This window comes from Chenopodium quinoa, unplaced genomic scaffold (assembly GCF_001683475.1).
Source record: "Chenopodium quinoa cultivar QQ74 unplaced genomic scaffold, ASM168347v1, whole genome shotgun sequence".
NCBI classification, from domain to species: domain Eukaryota; kingdom Viridiplantae; phylum Streptophyta; class Magnoliopsida; order Caryophyllales; family Amaranthaceae; genus Chenopodium; species Chenopodium quinoa.
Window position 1 is genome coordinate 472,062 of NW_018742597.1, and position 17,144 is coordinate 489,205.

The 17,144-nt window shown below is 35.8% G+C and overlaps 1 protein-coding gene across 1 annotated transcript; it reads left to right on the plus strand.

The window, feature by feature from the left end:
* The first annotated feature begins 296 nt into the window (after nucleotides 1-296).
* LOC110721132 (kinesin-like protein KIN-6) lies at nucleotides 297-9,531 on the plus strand. The gene is made up of 19 exons (XM_021900261.1): nucleotides 297-1,191; nucleotides 1,295-1,494; nucleotides 2,690-2,813; nucleotides 2,920-3,014; nucleotides 3,122-3,257; nucleotides 3,906-3,971; nucleotides 4,204-4,266; nucleotides 4,518-4,568; nucleotides 4,749-4,831; nucleotides 4,930-5,047; nucleotides 5,881-5,929; nucleotides 6,044-6,210; nucleotides 6,304-6,852; nucleotides 7,043-7,189; nucleotides 7,285-7,384; nucleotides 7,502-7,593; nucleotides 7,692-7,789; nucleotides 7,933-8,011; nucleotides 9,103-9,531. Exons 1-19 carry the CDS (start codon nucleotides 727-729, stop codon nucleotides 9,199-9,201), a joined length of 2,781 nt encoding a protein of 926 aa, XP_021755953.1. The 5' UTR covers nucleotides 297-726; the 3' UTR covers nucleotides 9,202-9,531.
* Nucleotides 9,532-17,144: the final 7,613 nt, after the last annotated feature.

Genomic DNA, 17,144 nt, shown 5'->3' on the forward strand with positions numbered 1-17,144 from the left:
GAATGAAATAGCTCAAATAAAGTAAAGAGTAGAATTTCGAGCAAAAAATTACACATAAAAACCTAATTTACTAAGATCAAGCAAAATCAAATAGGATATCGAACAAAATTGAACAAAATCGAACACGAAATCGCAAAATCAAACAAAATTGTTGAAAAAAACTTAGCACATAAAATCTAACACAACTGAACAAATTAAGCCGTAAAAATCGAACAAAAGTGAAAACTAAAGCCGAAAAATTGAACTATAACTGAAGAAATTAAACCGAAAAATTAAAATAGCTAAATAAATTGAACATATACATTTAAACAATTGAAGAAATTGATGATGAAATTGATAAAATTACCAATTTGATGATAGAATTTCCATCCAAAACATGAAAGAGAGAGAAAGAATTGCTTGAAATTTTAGAGAGAGAAGATGTGTGAAGGAGGAAGAAGTGAGCGTATGTCTAATATTTGTAACTTTTTGTCATCACATGTTATTTTTGAAAGTTCAATTTTGCCCTTATTATGATCAATTCCGAGTAGGGGCATCACCGCTCAGAAAAGAGAAAAAAATAAAAAAATAAAAAAAAAAAATCCAAAACTCCCAAATAGGTGAAGAGTTGAAGACCAATAACTGACCAAGTTTTGTTAAGTGACGTTAAAGATTTCTCAATTCAAATTTTCGTTTCTTCCCCCTTTCTCATTTCTCTCAACGACACACCAACTCAAAAAAAGCGAGATGCAGAGAAAAATGGAGGAAAGCAGTCCACAACAATGTCCGACCACCATCACAATCCGCCGGAATCCTCCCCGGAGAGCAAGACCCTCCGCCTCAAAGACCGCCGCAAAATCACCTTCATCTCATTCTCTCTCCTCCAAAAACCTCAACATCCCCAGTTTCCCACTCGACGACATCTTATCAATGGATGTTCAACTCTTACAAAACCGTAAAATTCCATCCCCAAATCAACCAAATTCCTCAAATTCTCTCAATGTCTTCCTCAGAGTTCGCCCCCTTCCAATTGCTCCTTCTAAACCCTCTAAATCGAAGCAACCCAATTCGAAAAAACCCAGTAAGAGTTGCCTTACGATCAATGATGATTTTCATTCTATTACGATTATTCCCCCAATTTGCGACTCTAATAGGTTGAAGTCTGAAGTTTACAACGGATTTTCGCATGTTTTTTCTTCAGATTCTTCTCAGGTTCGTTGTTTGAATTTCCCCTCGTTTTAGGTTTTTGGGATTTTCTTATGTGATTGATTGATTGCATAATTTTTTTAAGTGAATTGTGGTTATATATGTGTAGGATGAAGTGTATGATAAGCTCATGAGGCCAATGGTTGAGGGGTTTCTGAGTGGAAAAAGCGGGCTATTGGCTGCTTTAGGGCCTAGTGGTTCTGGGAAAACTCACACCGTTTTCGGGTCTGTTAAAGAACCCGGTTTGGTTCCTCGTGCTCTTCGCCACATTTTCGATGCTGAAGCCGGTAAATCGTCCATGATGTCGAGGTGATTATGTTCGCATTTTGCCTTTTGAGGTTCAATTAATAGTATAAATATTTGTGTGAGATGGCAATTCGTTTTTTCTCTATGTTGCTCTTTAGAAGTCTTTGTTGTGTGATGTTATTAAAGGTAGTTCTGTGCTTTTATGGTAATCCCTTTTGTAGGTAACTGCTATGGATTCATGTAAACATATTTAGATGGTGTTCTGAGGAAATGTATTAGTGTTATGAAATTGTGGGAAAACGAGTATGATAAGTTTAAATAGAATCATTCTACTTCTCTAGGTACTGTTTTGAATATATTTGCTTGTCATGTTCTGCGTTGTGTAATGATAATTTGAGAATAGATAGACTATAGAGTGGCTTTGGCTCGGCCTCAAGGTTTGGGGAATTGCCACATATTATCAAAGTGATTTTGCAATTATGCTGGCTTTGTTGTGTGTGTGTGTGTGTGTTTTTTTTTTCTTTTTTGGTGGGGGGGGGGGGGGTGGGAGTAAACTATTGAAAATTAATACTACCTATAATTTACCTGACAAAGAAAAAGGATAACTACCTTCAGTTTACTTTCTCTACTATTAATCAGATATCAAATGAAATTTGTATGAGGCATGACTCTCCTTCAGTTAAGTCGCTTGGGTAGGCTAATTGATGCTTTCATACTGTGTTTTGTCCTGTTTATTTATAACCAGAATTCCAGCTTACTTGCAGGAAGAAATTGGAAATAATGATTTTAACTGTTTTCTTCTATTACGGAGTAACAAAGTAGCGAAACTTTTTTTCTAGACTTTTATTCCATTATTGATGTGATTACTCAATTAAGTTTTTAGATATGAATATCATAAGCTTTAGGATAAGGGGATTGACTGATATTCTTGAAACTTTTTTTTTTTGGTTGCAATATATAAGTTTCTTGGTCCAGTCACAAAATCCTAGCTTTGTTCTTGCTACTATGTGCATTTTCTATTGATTAGGCTAATATTTCAGTTATATTATAATGATGTAGAACCTTAACTATATGGTGACAGCTGGAAATCTCAGTTGTTGATTTTGTTTAATATTTGCATCATTTGTAGATGTTGTTTCTGTCACTTATTATGGAAGCAATCTGGAGGATAAAGTTTTCAGGATCTTTTCAGTCATCTTGTGTCATTATGAATAGATAGAGGAGGGCTTATTGGTTTTTTTCCTGTGGTTCTATGCAGGTCATTTTATTTATCCATATTTGAAATTTATTCTGAGAAAGGAAAGGGAGAAAAGTTGTCAGATTTGTCTCCAGATGGATCTGATATCTACATGCAACAATCTGCTGTTAAGGGCCTTAAAGAGGTAAGTTGTCTGTTTTAGTAATCCATTCACGGCTTCACGCGGGGCTGAATTATATGACTGTTTTTGTCTTCTTTGATGCATTTAAATGGTTTATGTACTTAAACAGGTTTTAATCAAAGATGTTGCACAAGCAGAATATCTATTAAACCATGCAAAATCAAAACGTGTCACTGCAATGACAAACTCTAACAGTCAATCCAGGTTGGTGAAAATTACGTCACTAGTTTTGTGAATTGTTTTGCTAGCCTTGGCTGTGGAGCTCTTGAACCCATCCCTGTTGCTCATATGGATGTTCACTATTGATGTAGCCGCTCACAATGCATAATTAACATTCGCTGTGCTGTTGACGGGACTGTGGGGAGGAGTGAATCTCTGCCTAATGAAGCTGTACTGACTTTTGTTGATCTTGCTGGTGCTGAAAGAGAAAAGAAAACTGGAAATAAGGTGAGCTACTGTATTTTGGAGCACAGTATAAAAACTGTAAATGACGAGAAGAATTATCTTTGGAAATAAAAGAGAATATTGACGTGGTTTATTTGCTCAAAACATTATTTCCAAAGCAGTAAATTTTTGTGTGTGCCTTGATGGATTACTTCACTCTGAATATATATCAATTAATTCAACGTGACTTGTATCTTGGTTGTGATAGTGATTCCTTATTATGTTGCATATGCCTGTTTGCTAGAGTAGTCCTGCTGATGTTTCTTTGTATGCAAGATCCTTATTTCTTGACTACTATTGTTGAGTTGACAACAACAAAACATAATAAATATATATCGACTTAAGATATAAGCCTAGCCAAAGTCGTGTCATGTCTAGAATAATTTTTTTATTTTATTTTATACTTTGACTTATGTGTCGTGTTATATGCCTACCAAATTTTTATAGTTTATGTTGAAGTATTGAAGTGGGTCTTGGGTTCTCTAGTAGAGACTAAGAAAGGCAGTGCATACATAATATATCAATGTAAGTTGCAAAAGTCTTATTTATGATAAAAAAAAATGTTGTAACAAAACTGTAGAGATGCTTTATGCAATCATGTTCATTAATGTGGTTAATGTTCTGTTGATAGTGTACTCTATTTTTTTGCAGGGTGGAAGACTACTTGAAAGTAATTTTATCAACAACACGTCAATGGTTTTTGGGTTGTGCCTTCGAGTATGTTGTCTGAACTTTTTGCTTGCATTCTTTGTGGTTTCTTTCTTTAATATTCCGCGTATCTTCCTATGTACATTGACCACTTATTAACGAATTAACACTTAAGCTACTAGTAGCCTTTGTTATTTTCATCTGTATATCTGCATGAGGGTCTTATTGAAGCATTGCATATATTCTGTGGGTATTGTCATTCTTATGCTTGGTGATTTTGCGCCTCTATCATGTTTGCTAGTCATTATTGGAGCATCAGAAGAATCCCAAGAAACCAATGCAGAAACACTTCCAGAGCTCATTGGTAACTCTTAATTTCACAACCTTTTCCTTTATTACAGCTACACAATTTTACATTCAGCTTGAACGGTATATTTCTGCTTTTATAAAGTCAGCATCTAGATATTCACAAATTATCAGTTTGTGAATCATATGTGAGAATTATCTCCAGAAACGGACAATATTCAAATTGTTTGTACTCTGTATTTTTGTTCTAGACTTTCTGTGTTCTATGTGACTATGTGATAGAAAACTAATTATTTTTGTTTTTAAAAGCTGACTAGGTATTTACGAGATTATATGGAAGGCCGGAAGCGTATGGCTTTGGTATGTCATCTCAGTGTCCAATGTCTCTATTCTCGTTCTCCTTTAACCCTTGAGAAGTTTGTGACAAAATGCTGATTGCAAATCAAATACGTAAAATTGATATTATTATAGTCTACATACCAGATCAATGGCTATATTACTTGATTCAAGTAACATATGGCTGATCTTGATTATTTCCAGATTTTGACAGTAAGACCCGGGGAAGAAGATTACTTTGATACATCCTTTCTCCTTAGACAGGCTTCACCATATATGCAAATCAAGTAAGCATTGACAATTTTATTTGCTCTTGATGCATCATGACATGGTATTTTTAATTTATGGTCTAAATCTCTCTCTCTCTCTCTTTTATCCCCTTGAGGTTCTGTGAAGTGGAAGAAACTTCATATTTACCCCGCAATAAGAAGCGTCATCAGACTACTGGCAATGAGCAGAAGAAAAGAGCAAAGTTGACTAGGGTTGAATCGGTTGATGGGAGGGTATGGAAATTTGTTGTGAATGTTGGTTATGCTTTTATCTGTATGCTTTACATCTTGCAAATTGTGGAGAGCCTTTTGTGGATTGTTTCTATGTATCAATGTATTATATTCTCCAAAACAAAGAATGGATATGTGCTCATTAACTTAGTTTTGTGTTTTGAGAATTTGTGGTCACTGGTAAGCAATCACTGTCGCATTATGGGTGCATCTTGAAGTTGATTTCAGCCTTGTTGTTTAAATTAGTAAGTGAAAATACAGTATTTACAAGTTAGTCATATATAAATATTGTAAAGTCTACTGAATTTGGATTTTTGTTTCATATAAAAAGTGGACGGACTACTAAACTAGTTCTGGTAAATCAAAGTTCATGCAAGTAATAAGAATACTTCCTGCCCTGAAGGTTATCTTTGAAACTTATAGTTGTTCTGTCGTACGTTTGATGTTTACACTGCTGTTATTGCTATTTGTTATTGTCACTACTTCTTTGATCATACTAAGAAATGATTGAAGTCTTTATGTTACTTCTCATTTGAGTCATATAAATCTTTTGTTTAATTTAAGCAGTTTGAAGACTTTAAATATGTGTATAATCATCATCGTTCATGGCCATCATCATTATTCTGTACTCATTTATCTTGGTTGTCCAGCTTCAATATTCTTGGCTCCAGATTTTCTGAATTCAAAATCTTCTAGCACGAAATTATTTGACGGATCAGGACGTGCATTAACTCAACTTTCTGATGTCCTCGTGATGGTTGATGTCTTGGTCTAGGTTTATCTTGATTGAATATAATCTTGCCTTACTTTTTAGTTTCTTTTTTACACTTTTGCAGAATGATGCCCGAATGACTAATAGAGATTCAGAGGACTCCCCCAAAAAAGGTCAGTGAGAATGCATGCTCCCATTGTCCCATATTTCATTGCGCTCTCTCTCTCTCTCTCTCTCTCTCTCTCTGTCTGCATTTTTCTGCACTAAAGCCACTCTATCAATTTCAGAAGTTAAAACCGATGGAAATAAAAGAAGTCCTGTACAAAGAGTGGATGAGAATTTACTTCCCAAGGTTGACTCTGCTGATTCAAACATATATAGGCAGTACTATGTCATGCAAGGATTTGCCAAGGCTCTGTGGGCTGTGTTGAAGCAGTATAAAGAGAGAGTCGAGGTTAAGATGCTTACCTCAACACTTTTCATTAGTAGTTTGCTTGTAACGCTTTCATGTGGCCTTAACCCCTCATGCATTGGTATTTGTAAACAGACCATGGAAAAAGATATTGATATTCTGAAAGAGAATCTCAGAATTGGAGATGCTAAATATCTGGCGATTGAAAAAGAACTGCTCGATCTAAAGTCTCAACGTTCCTATCAAAATCAAGGCCCTGGTGTGGCTAGTTATTCTATTGGAGGCCCTAATTTGGAATCCAGATTCAGTGAGGAAGAATTGTCAGATCATGTAAAAGTAGGTTCTGCAGACATAAAAGAGCTTGCAGATCTTGAATGCAAGGAAATTACAATCTTGCATACATCAGGGGAAAAACGTACTACTCTCCATGACTATGAACTAGAGGGGGTGACAATAACAGAAGAAAAACATGAGTACTCTAATTCTGAATGCAAATCTAAGAATTTATCCTGGGAGAAAGATGTACATTTTGAAGGTGAAGTTGGTGACCCTTTATCACCAGAAGTAGGGTGTCAGTGTACTGATTTTGAGGGAAGACCATCTGGAAACTCTAATCAGGATAAGGATTTTCGATCTGGATCAATAAAAGAAAGCCAAGGGTCTGGATCCGTTAATGTTTCAAAGGTTTGGACTTGTTTATAACTGATTCTGGTTGTAGGTGTTTTGTTTCTCCTTTTCTTTCGATAGCCCTCCTCTCTTTGAATATAGATTTCAGCATACAGTTCTAATCGTTCTTGAAATTCAGAAAATAATATAGCAATAGGTGAGCTTATCCACATCAGTTGGTAATCAGCTATGATTTTCTCTTGTCTAGGTTTACATTGGAGATTTGCCTTCAGGGCCAGAAGGTTATCTTTCAGTTGATGAGAGTATTGATCCTGATGTCATCTTGACAAGGCCCTCTCACAAAGCTAACTTATCTTCTCCCGATCTAAAACTGTCTTTGCCACAAAGTTATCAGGTATGTATGTATAGGTCAATATTTGGCACTCCAATTTGTGTGTATTACTTCAATGATCTCAAACAGCGGCTTGGTGTTTTCCTCTTTTGCTTTAGGTACAGCAGTCACTGATGGAATGTGAAATATCCCATGACACGAGTATAAGTGATCGCCACGAGAAGGATCAAAGGAAGGAATGTGATAAAAAATCAACAGGTATGGTTACTTCTCTAATGTATCAATATCTTGCTGCTGTTTGTAATAATAGGGGAATGAGGCAATGAGCTGCAACCCTTGCTCAAATAAATAATAGAATCTGTTTAATATCTTCAGAGGCTGCTACTTGTCTGCCAAGGTCACATGTCTTGGATCTGATAGATCAAGGCGAAAGTTGTGGCTGTGACTCAAAAATTGATAAGGATAAGGTAAACCATGCTTCTTTTTGTTACAACATGGAATAATACTTGTGCATTCTGTAAAAGATATCATATGTCATTCAGTCATTGTTCCTCTTCTTTTGTAGGAAAATGTGGCAAATGTTCCGGGCAGCAATTTCAACTCTGAGCTGGAAACAAAGGAAACTTCTCATTCAAAACCTTCAAAAGCAGTGAGGCCTAAAAGGTAAACAACTTGAGATATTTCGCATCATTTCACCTTCATGTAAACATTATTGGATATTTCATTTGTTCCCTTAAATCTTGTTTGCAAATATCGCTCTTTCTTTTTCTTTTTTTACCTTCTTAGTGATGATTTGTGGTCATCAGGCGTCTTATGCCAGCTTCATCGTTATTGTTGAGGGATGCTGGCAGCGTAGATGTTACAGATGAGATTGTAAAGCTCAAGGTAATATTTTTTTCTGTTAAATAATTTTCTGAATCGCACACTGAAATGCTTAAAGAGTAGGAATAGGATGTCTCATTGTGGCTTGTAATGCTGTCTTGTTTCTTGTAATTATTATCATTGCAAATTTCATGAGATACTTGTTGCAAATTTATGTGGCCTGTGGCCTCAGCTCCTTACGTTAGTGCTCAGAGATGTTCGATGTGTTAAATATTCATCATAATCAACAGAAAATACCAAAAGGCCGACAATTTTTGAAACTCCAAACATAAAAGATGCCCTGTGAGTCAACATAAATTTATGTCAATTTGTCAATGTCTGAGATATCAAAAACATACAAGACTTTGGAAAAAAAAAGGTCAAGAAGCCGTGTCCTCTCTGTCAGAAAGCTTGTCTGGTTGCCTTAAACCATGTATGATGATTTACTTGGAGAATATATGCTAGATTGATGTTCATGAAAGCTTTTGTATGGTAATCTCTGAAAATTCTGTTCCGATATTCTCGTGAGCTGTGCTCCCTTTACAATGTTTTTGGATATCAGTAGTAGATGGAAGGGGAGGGGAGAGTGGAGGGAAGAGCAGGAGAGGGGAGTAGAAGGGAAGGGAGGGGAAGGAATCTTTCCGAATCTTTTCAACATTTAGAATTTGGGTTTGAGTTATCAAAAGAAGAAGGATGATGCATCCCTTCATTTCTCTTCCCTTCTCTTTCTCCATTCCATTTTCAAATTCCTCATCCAAACACTTTATTAGTCTCTATTTAACATGCCATATTACATTGTTAGTCAAGGTTTTGACTTCAAATAAGTTCTTTGTGCTCCCATGCTCCATGAACAGTTGAGTTACCATAATGCTACCATTTTCCTGGTCTTCTTGAAATTTTTTCGAAGTAGAGTTGTCAGGTGGGTGAGTTGGAATCAAGAATTATTACATTAGACTAGCATCTAGCACCATCAGTATCAGAGGTGCATGCCTTGCCTTAAAAATTTCCAAAATGATGTTGCATATGTTATTGTTTTAAATCTAAATGTGCCCTTGTCTTTACTGAATTATGAACAACTTGTCGGTCCTATGTAATAAGTATGGCTGCCTTTGCAGGGAGGTAGAGGTGGACAAAAGCTGGTTGAAGATGACCATAAAAGAACCCCGGGTAATGCCTCTCTTATGCGATTGCTGAAGAATCATCTACCTCGATAGCCATTGCTCAATCTTTTAGGGATGTTGGGTCAGCTTGTAACGATTTAGCAGTATTTTTTTTTATTTTTTTTTATTGAACTCCATTGTGGATATGCAAGTGTTTATTAAAGAGAGTCCACATCACATGTAACCCTGCAAATGACTTACTTGTATATACATATATCATCGTATACTTGTCTAATTTATACTAATTTTTAACTTGTAATAGAAGACTAGTAGAGAAATTTTGTTATCAATTCCTTTTGGCTGAAATGTTCAATTTTTTAGATTGTAAAGCCAATATATGAAACATAATGTCTTTTTTGTAATACACCGTATCTGGTTGATCAATGTTTGGAAAGCATAAGTGGAAACTTAATGCTACAAGTTTTATGGGAGAGTGGGATCTAATGTTATGAGTTTGCTGTAATTATGTTATGTTTGGCTTAAGTAAAATCAATTATTACAAGCCGGAAAACTATATCACAATGAAATAGAATTATGCATGGTTGTGAGCATGTTGGACTAGGGAAGTGTTCTCTTCACTTTAGGGCTCGTCAGGATTGAGGAAGATAGGGTGTAAGCCCCTCTTTTGCTTTTTCTTTTGCCAATAATACATACGTAAGCCCCTCTTTCCTTATAATGTTGTTTTTCTTCTTTTATTTTTGAAAACAATTTCTTCCTTTTACATATTAGACATATGACAAGTTTAATGAAGGGAAATTAGATATAATTAAATTTGTAAAGTTGTTGAACTATCTTATTATTTACTCGACATAGATAATTACTCATTTTATTTTCTTTATACCTTTTCTTTCCCTCTTTATATTTTATATATTTTAAAATATTTTTTCTTTTGTTTTGGAAAATCATTCCTTCCTTATATATTAGGGATGTCAGTTTGGGTTGGAACCCGCTGGGTTAACTGAATTGCATATGACCTGAAGTGAAATAAACTGAATTGAAAATGACCCGTAACCTAAAAATTTGGCCTGAATTGAAAGCGACCTAAACTGTTATTGACCTGATAATCAATAACTTGAACTGAATTGAGCTTGAAATGAAAGTGACATGAACTAAAATTAACCTATACCCAACCCGCAGACTCTATGTACTAAACTGAATTGGGCCGAATCGTAACGAACCTGTTACTTGATTAAACCTGAATTGAATTGAATTGAATTGAAGTGAACCCGAAGCTAACCTAATTTGATTGAACTTAAAATAGGCGTACGTTATTATCTAACTCGTATAGGATGTAACTTAGATCAATTTTTATAAGTTTCAACTTATATATAACTAAGTAATAATATAGAGTAATAAGTTCTAACCTAAATTTATAACCAATAATGGGTCTAATACAATGATTATATGAATTTGGAAAGAACTCATCAACCTAAATTACATATACATAGCTTTATAAAAATGAAAATATCATCGAGATAACCCGAGAAGGCTACGCATACCGAATTGACGTGACACTAATTATACCTAAAATAACTCGAGTCCAACCTGAATACTTTCTTTTGTCACCAACATGCATTAACATAAATTATTGTGGATGAACTGATTTAGGTCCGCCTGTTAATGAACTGGATTTGAACAGAACTGTTCCCAAAATTAAGACAACTTGATTTGAATTGTTTCCGAAATAATCTAAACCGAATTGAACTGAATTATTCAAACAAACTGGCCTGAAATAACTTGAACTGAGGTGAACTTAAACTGTTTGGGTCAACTCAAAAGCATCTTGATAGCCGAAATTGACACCCCTATTATATATATCACAAATATGATTATATGTGCGTTTGATTCAACTTAACTAAGCACTCTAGTGCTTAATTTAGAAAAGTTCAAATCAAATAAAAACATTCAGATCAGGTAAAAAAAAATTCAGATCAAATCAGAAAAATATAATAAGATCAGACTAGATCAGAAAATTTCGGAACGTATCCTAAAGGGAAATTAAATAGTATTTCACTGATAATTGTTCATATGTTATGCAATTTTTTAAATCCAGATTGGATTAGTTATCTTAAATCTCATTTTAAAATAGACTACTCTCTCCGTTCTGTAATATTTTATGCAGTTTAGTTATATAGACGTTTGATAAAAGTACTGTCAAAACGGTTTGACAGTTCGGTTTCGGTTCGGTTTGAAATCGGTTCAAGTGTCTTACGGGTCGGTTTCAGTTCGATTTAAATAATTATCGGTTCGATTCGGTTTCGGTTTATTCTTGAACGGTTTAAATTCGGTTCGGGTTGTAAACGGTCCAGATAGTAAACGGTTCGGTGTAGACGGGTTGCAGTTTCTTAACGGTTCGATGTAAACGGTTTTTATCCCGGTTTAAATTCGGTTCGGATTGTAAACGGTTCAGTGCAGACGGGTTGTGGTTTGTTAACGGTTCGGTGTAAACGGTTTTTATCCCAGTTTAAATTCGGTTCGGGTTGTAAACGGTCCGGGTAGTAAACGGTTCGGTGCAGACGGGTTGCGGTTTGTTAATGGTTCGGTGTAACGGTTTTTATCCCGGTTAAAACGGTTTTGGGTTGGAAACGATTCGGTTCTTTTTTGGTTCAGTTTTATTTAAGTTCCGTTTATAAATGGTTCGGTTCGTTAACGGGTTTGATTCTTCTACGATTTAACATTATTCAGATCGGTTTTATTTCAGATTTACTAAATTACGGTTCGGGTCTGTTTTTTATTTCAAAAAATCGGTTTTTTATCGAGTCGTTTGGATTCGGGCAATTAAACGGTTTTAGTTTAAAATTTGATACTACTTTTTAACTTTTTGCTAGTTAATAAGTTTTATATCAAGCCGAGACTTCATCACTTCATATTGAGGCATCATATTATATGCAAATTCTCATTAATTTTATAAATACATATCATGTTATGTTTCAAGTTTAGCATACTAATCTTACTAGTTTATAACGAAGTAGATTATAAAAGTTAGTGCATTAATGTATTATTGTTTTACTATCAGATTATTATCTGCTTCTTATTTGATCATTTAATTAATAGTGTCATAATCATGATTTGATGAGTTGCTGTGACATCGAAATTTGCAATTTGGTATTCGATACTTAATTAGTCAACAAGACTGATAATTAAGACTCGTTTATCATTATATATTTGCATAAAGTTATATATGAAGATATTACAAAGTAGTTTGATTTGTATAATGAAAGAAAACATTAATGAATAAGAAGGTAATATTGACTCTTTCAATCGATTATACATATACATAACATCTAACCATCTCATATTCTCATAGTTAAATATTTATTAGTATTAAGGGATGAGAATCATAAGATTATTATATTTTTGTATATCTTTTACTGGTTTACCCCTAAGGCTTAAGTCACTAATTAGTAATTACTTAATTAGACTAATAAGTTAATAAGAAAGAGTAACTTTTAACTTGAGTCTAATAGATTAAATACTTAAATGCTATTTGTTTGGGGTAAAAATTACCCCTGCCACGTGGCCCAATGAGGGACTGACACGTGTCAACCTCGTAGAGTCCCGAAGGGATCCAATCAGAGGATGCCACGTGGCATTGTACCCCCCAATGGGGAGCGGATCCACATCTGCTACAAATAGAGGAAGCTCCTCCTTTATTACTCATTCGTAAATACATACACAAAACCCGAGCAATATTAATTGCGGAATCTCTTTGAATCAGGGAGAAAAACCTATTTACTTTCCGCACGTTTACCCATCCGGAACCATACTAACTTGATCGTCGGAGGCGGAACTCCACCCAACCGGAGTTTCGTGGTTTTGCATGTACAGACGTCAGGTGCACATACTCTGTATTGTAACTCTCCCGAGGGACTCCAAAAAACCCCCGAAACACTATTAGTATATTACCGAGTAGGATAGTTTAGTACACTGTTAATCTGTTATGCAACTATGCTAAATTGACAATTGCTCATATAGTCATATTAGTCAATCACTCATGTAGTCATATGACTCGTATCTAATTAAGTAATTTGTATTTATGTACTAATCTGCTAGTCAATTCTATCATTTATAAGTTTACACGATTACAAGTGTATTGCTTACAGCCTTACAGGCACAACTAAACTGATATAAATATAATCATATAACAAATCCGTAGTACTTCTAACTCTCTAAGATATGACATCATTATATTATTAAACGGTCTTCGATTTTTTATTAATCGCAGCGCAAGACATTTACACGTTAACCGATTCACATTTTATAATTTAAATAACTTAATAAGTTAATGTGTGTGTTAAAAAAATATAAAAGTTGATATTATGAAGGTATATATCGTTTTATCGGGATTCGAGAAATGTAATTAATTTTTTTAAGCCATCTGATTAATTGTATAAAAGTTTGTTTAATGTTATTAAAATAAAATTAAAAATTTTGATTTTTACAAAGTGGAAAATTGATATCATTTTTTTTTTTTGACAATTTCGTCAAAATATGAATAGTGGGAAATTTCCCTCCAAAAACCAAAAGGCCAAACAAATTTTAGATTTAGAATTTAGATATTTTGATTGTTAAATAATTAAATAAACATGTGGTTCATATATTATGGGAAAATTGCTTTAAATAATACCACCTTTCACCCGTCCGCTACAAACAAGTCGACCTTTTGATTATCTCTAAATAATACCACCTTTGGAGGTTGTCCGCTTTAAATAAGTCTTGACCTGTTGTTGACTTGATTAATAGATATATGGGACACGTGTCAATGTTTGATTGGGTTAAAAAGATTTAATTTGTTTTTTTATTTAATATTTAATTTTTAATAGGTAATAATATTAAATTATTATTATTATTTTTGTAAAAAAATAAAATAAAATAACCCCCTCCCCCACCAGCCATCTCTTCCCCTCCCTGCCAAGGTTGCCAGCACCTCTTCATGGCCGTCCGGCGCCACAACCTCCTCCTCACGCCAGAAAATCCTACCCCAGCATCTCGCCCCCTCCCCTCGCATCCACAGCCACCCCACCCTCATCTCCAAAGCCACATGAAACCAACCCCGAAACCTATGCTAAACATCTCGAAACCCAAAAATCGGCCATGGGATGGGGTTTTTGGGCGGTTTTTCGATAAGGTGGGTGACTGGAATTCGAGGGATTTGGGTGTTCGATTGGGTGGGGTTTTCAGGTCACGGAGAGAGAATGAGAGGGTGGGCTGGTGAGATATAGTCGGGAAAGGAAGTGAGATGGGGAGGAGAGGATGGTCGGAAGTCATGGAGGAGAAACGGAAGGGAAGAGGAAAGGGGATTTTAGGTGGGCTTCGGGTAGGGGTTTCAAGGGGAAGTGGAAGGGCGGCCGAAAATGGAGGAGAAGGAGGGTTGCTGGAAATGGAGAGGATGGGGGGGGACTGCCGGAAATGGAGGGGATGGTGGCTGCCATTAATGGAGGTGGAGCGGGAGGGGCTGTTAAAGGTGAAGGGGGAAAGGGGAGGAGCGACAGCAGATTCCAAAAAAAAAATCATTTATATTAAAAATAAAAATCAGTTTTAATTTTAAAAGATATTATCAAAATATTTTAATTGTAATTAACATTCATTAAAGTTGCTATTAAGAGTTAATTACATTATTAAACGAAGTTATTAAAAAAAAAAAAAAATTAACCGGTCATTTAGGTTGCAGGTTAAATAGTTTAAAGCGGACAACCTCTAAAGGTGGTATTATTTAGAGACAATCAAAAGGTCGACTTGTTTTTAGTGAACGGGTGAAAGGTGGTATTATTTAAAACAATTTTTCCTATATTATGCAAAAGAGAGAGAAAGAGAGAAAAAAAAAAAAAACGTTTTGCCTATGTCATTCTTAACTCGACCTGTTTTAGAAATGAGTTTTAGTTTATGATACCCCAGTAACCCCACTAATGATGTTTTATGTTTTCGTTTAAATTAATCTCTGTTTTGTTTGTTACTCTTGTAGACTGTTATCTGTCTGAAATACCAGTTTCAGATTGTATGATACTTGAACGCATACGAAAACTAGTGGGGGATATATTCGGTTCATAAACGGTTCGGTTTCTAAGCGGTTTGGTTTATAATCAGTTCGGTTTATAAACGGTTCGATGCAAACGGGTTGCAGTTTGTTAACGGTTTGGTGTAAACGGTTTTTATGCCAGTTCAAACGGTTTCGGGTTAGAAACGGTTCGGTTCAATTTCGGTTCGGTTTCCTTTCAGTTTGGTTTAGATTTGGTTCGATTCTTAAACGATTTAACGTTTACTCGGATCGATTCGGTTTCGGGTTTACTAACATGCGGTTCAGGTCGATTTTCGGTTTCATAAAATTGATTTTTAATCGGTTTAGTTCTCATTCGGATCGGTTTGAACCGGTTCGGTTCGGTTTTTGACAGTGCTATTTGATAATGTTTTATGCTTGTACTTTATTTGTGACATGCTTTAACTATTATTAAAATTGCAATAGACATACTCATGATATATTTTTTTTAGGGGCCGTTTGGTTCGCGCGGGGGAATCGGAATGGAATGAACAAAGGGAATGTAGGAGAATGGAATGAAACCTTTTCCAAGTACTGTGTTGTTTGGTTTTCAATAAACAAAGGGAATCACCATCACCACCACACATCCCCTTTCTTCACTTTTCCAGCCACCAGGAGCCACCCCATCGCCCAGCCACAACGTCGACGGAAATCGGCAGCCCTGGGCGCACCTCCCCCACCCCTCGCAGCCCCTAACCTCCCCGGAAAAAACTTCCACCACCACGCAAAAACCCTAGAAAACACCATCCCTCCCCTTAAAAACGCCGGCCAACCTTCCCCCGCCCTCGAAACCCTAGCCGCTAGGGTTTCGAGGGTTGGGGGAAGGTCGGCCGGCGTTTTTAAGGGGAGGGATGGTGTTTTCTAGGGTTTTTGCTTGGTGGTGGAAGTTTTTCCGGGTAGGGGAGGTGTTTTCGAGGGGAGAGGTGGGGGAGGTGCGCGGGCTCCGGCGAGTTGTGGGGGAAGTGCGGCGAGTCCGGCGGTGGGGACTAGGTCCGTGGCGAGGTGGTTGGGCTAGTTCCGGCAAGTACAATGGTGGTGGGTATGGTGGCTAGGGAAAGGGAATGGGAAAGTCTGGGGGGGTGGGGAATCAATGTAGACTAAAAATGGGTGAACTCAAAAATAAAAATGGGTAAAGGGAATCAAAAAAGTGTCAAACAAACAACAACAAAGGTAATGATATCAGTTCATTCCGATTCCTTTTGATTATTAACCCCAACCAAACGGCCCCTTAGTCTACTCATGACACTAGTGGACTGGTCTATATTTTGGACCGGCCCAGTATATCCGTTTCTTGACCAGTGTATAGCTGGTATGCGGATACATTGAAAACGGGTGCCCGACAATAAGACCGCCTGGGCCCATTAGAGTGTTGGTTCGTGGCCTTGCAAATTAAATGATTCGTAAGTTAGTTAGTTAGGGTTTCTTTCTCTCATTTTCCCATCTCAATTTCTCTCTCTTATCTTCTCTTTCATCAATCCTCTCAACAATTGACAATCGACAATCGACAATCGCCAATCAAAAATCAACCATAGATAATTAACAAATAACAATCAACAAATCTTGTGCAACATCTCGGAATCTCTATTAAGTATTCATCCCAACTAACCTTCAAAATTAATCTCAAATTGATGATTTGTTTTTTTTTTTTTTTTAATTATATATATATTTTTTAAATTCATCATTAATTGTTTTGATGGCTATATCCCGTGATTTATCGAAGTCTGTATACATTTTGTCAATCAATAATTTCTTTTGATTTTATTTTCTGTAATGGATTGTACTGTATTTTCTAAATAAATCACCGTGGTTACATGATCTATCTGCTGTTGATTGTTTAGGTTGATTGCAAACATCATTACAATGATAATGGAGGAATCTGCTGAAATTCTAATCATCGTTGAGATCAAGGTCTGTTTTTTGTTTTACTAATATATTTTTGTTTATTTATGAGATGGATTTGCTA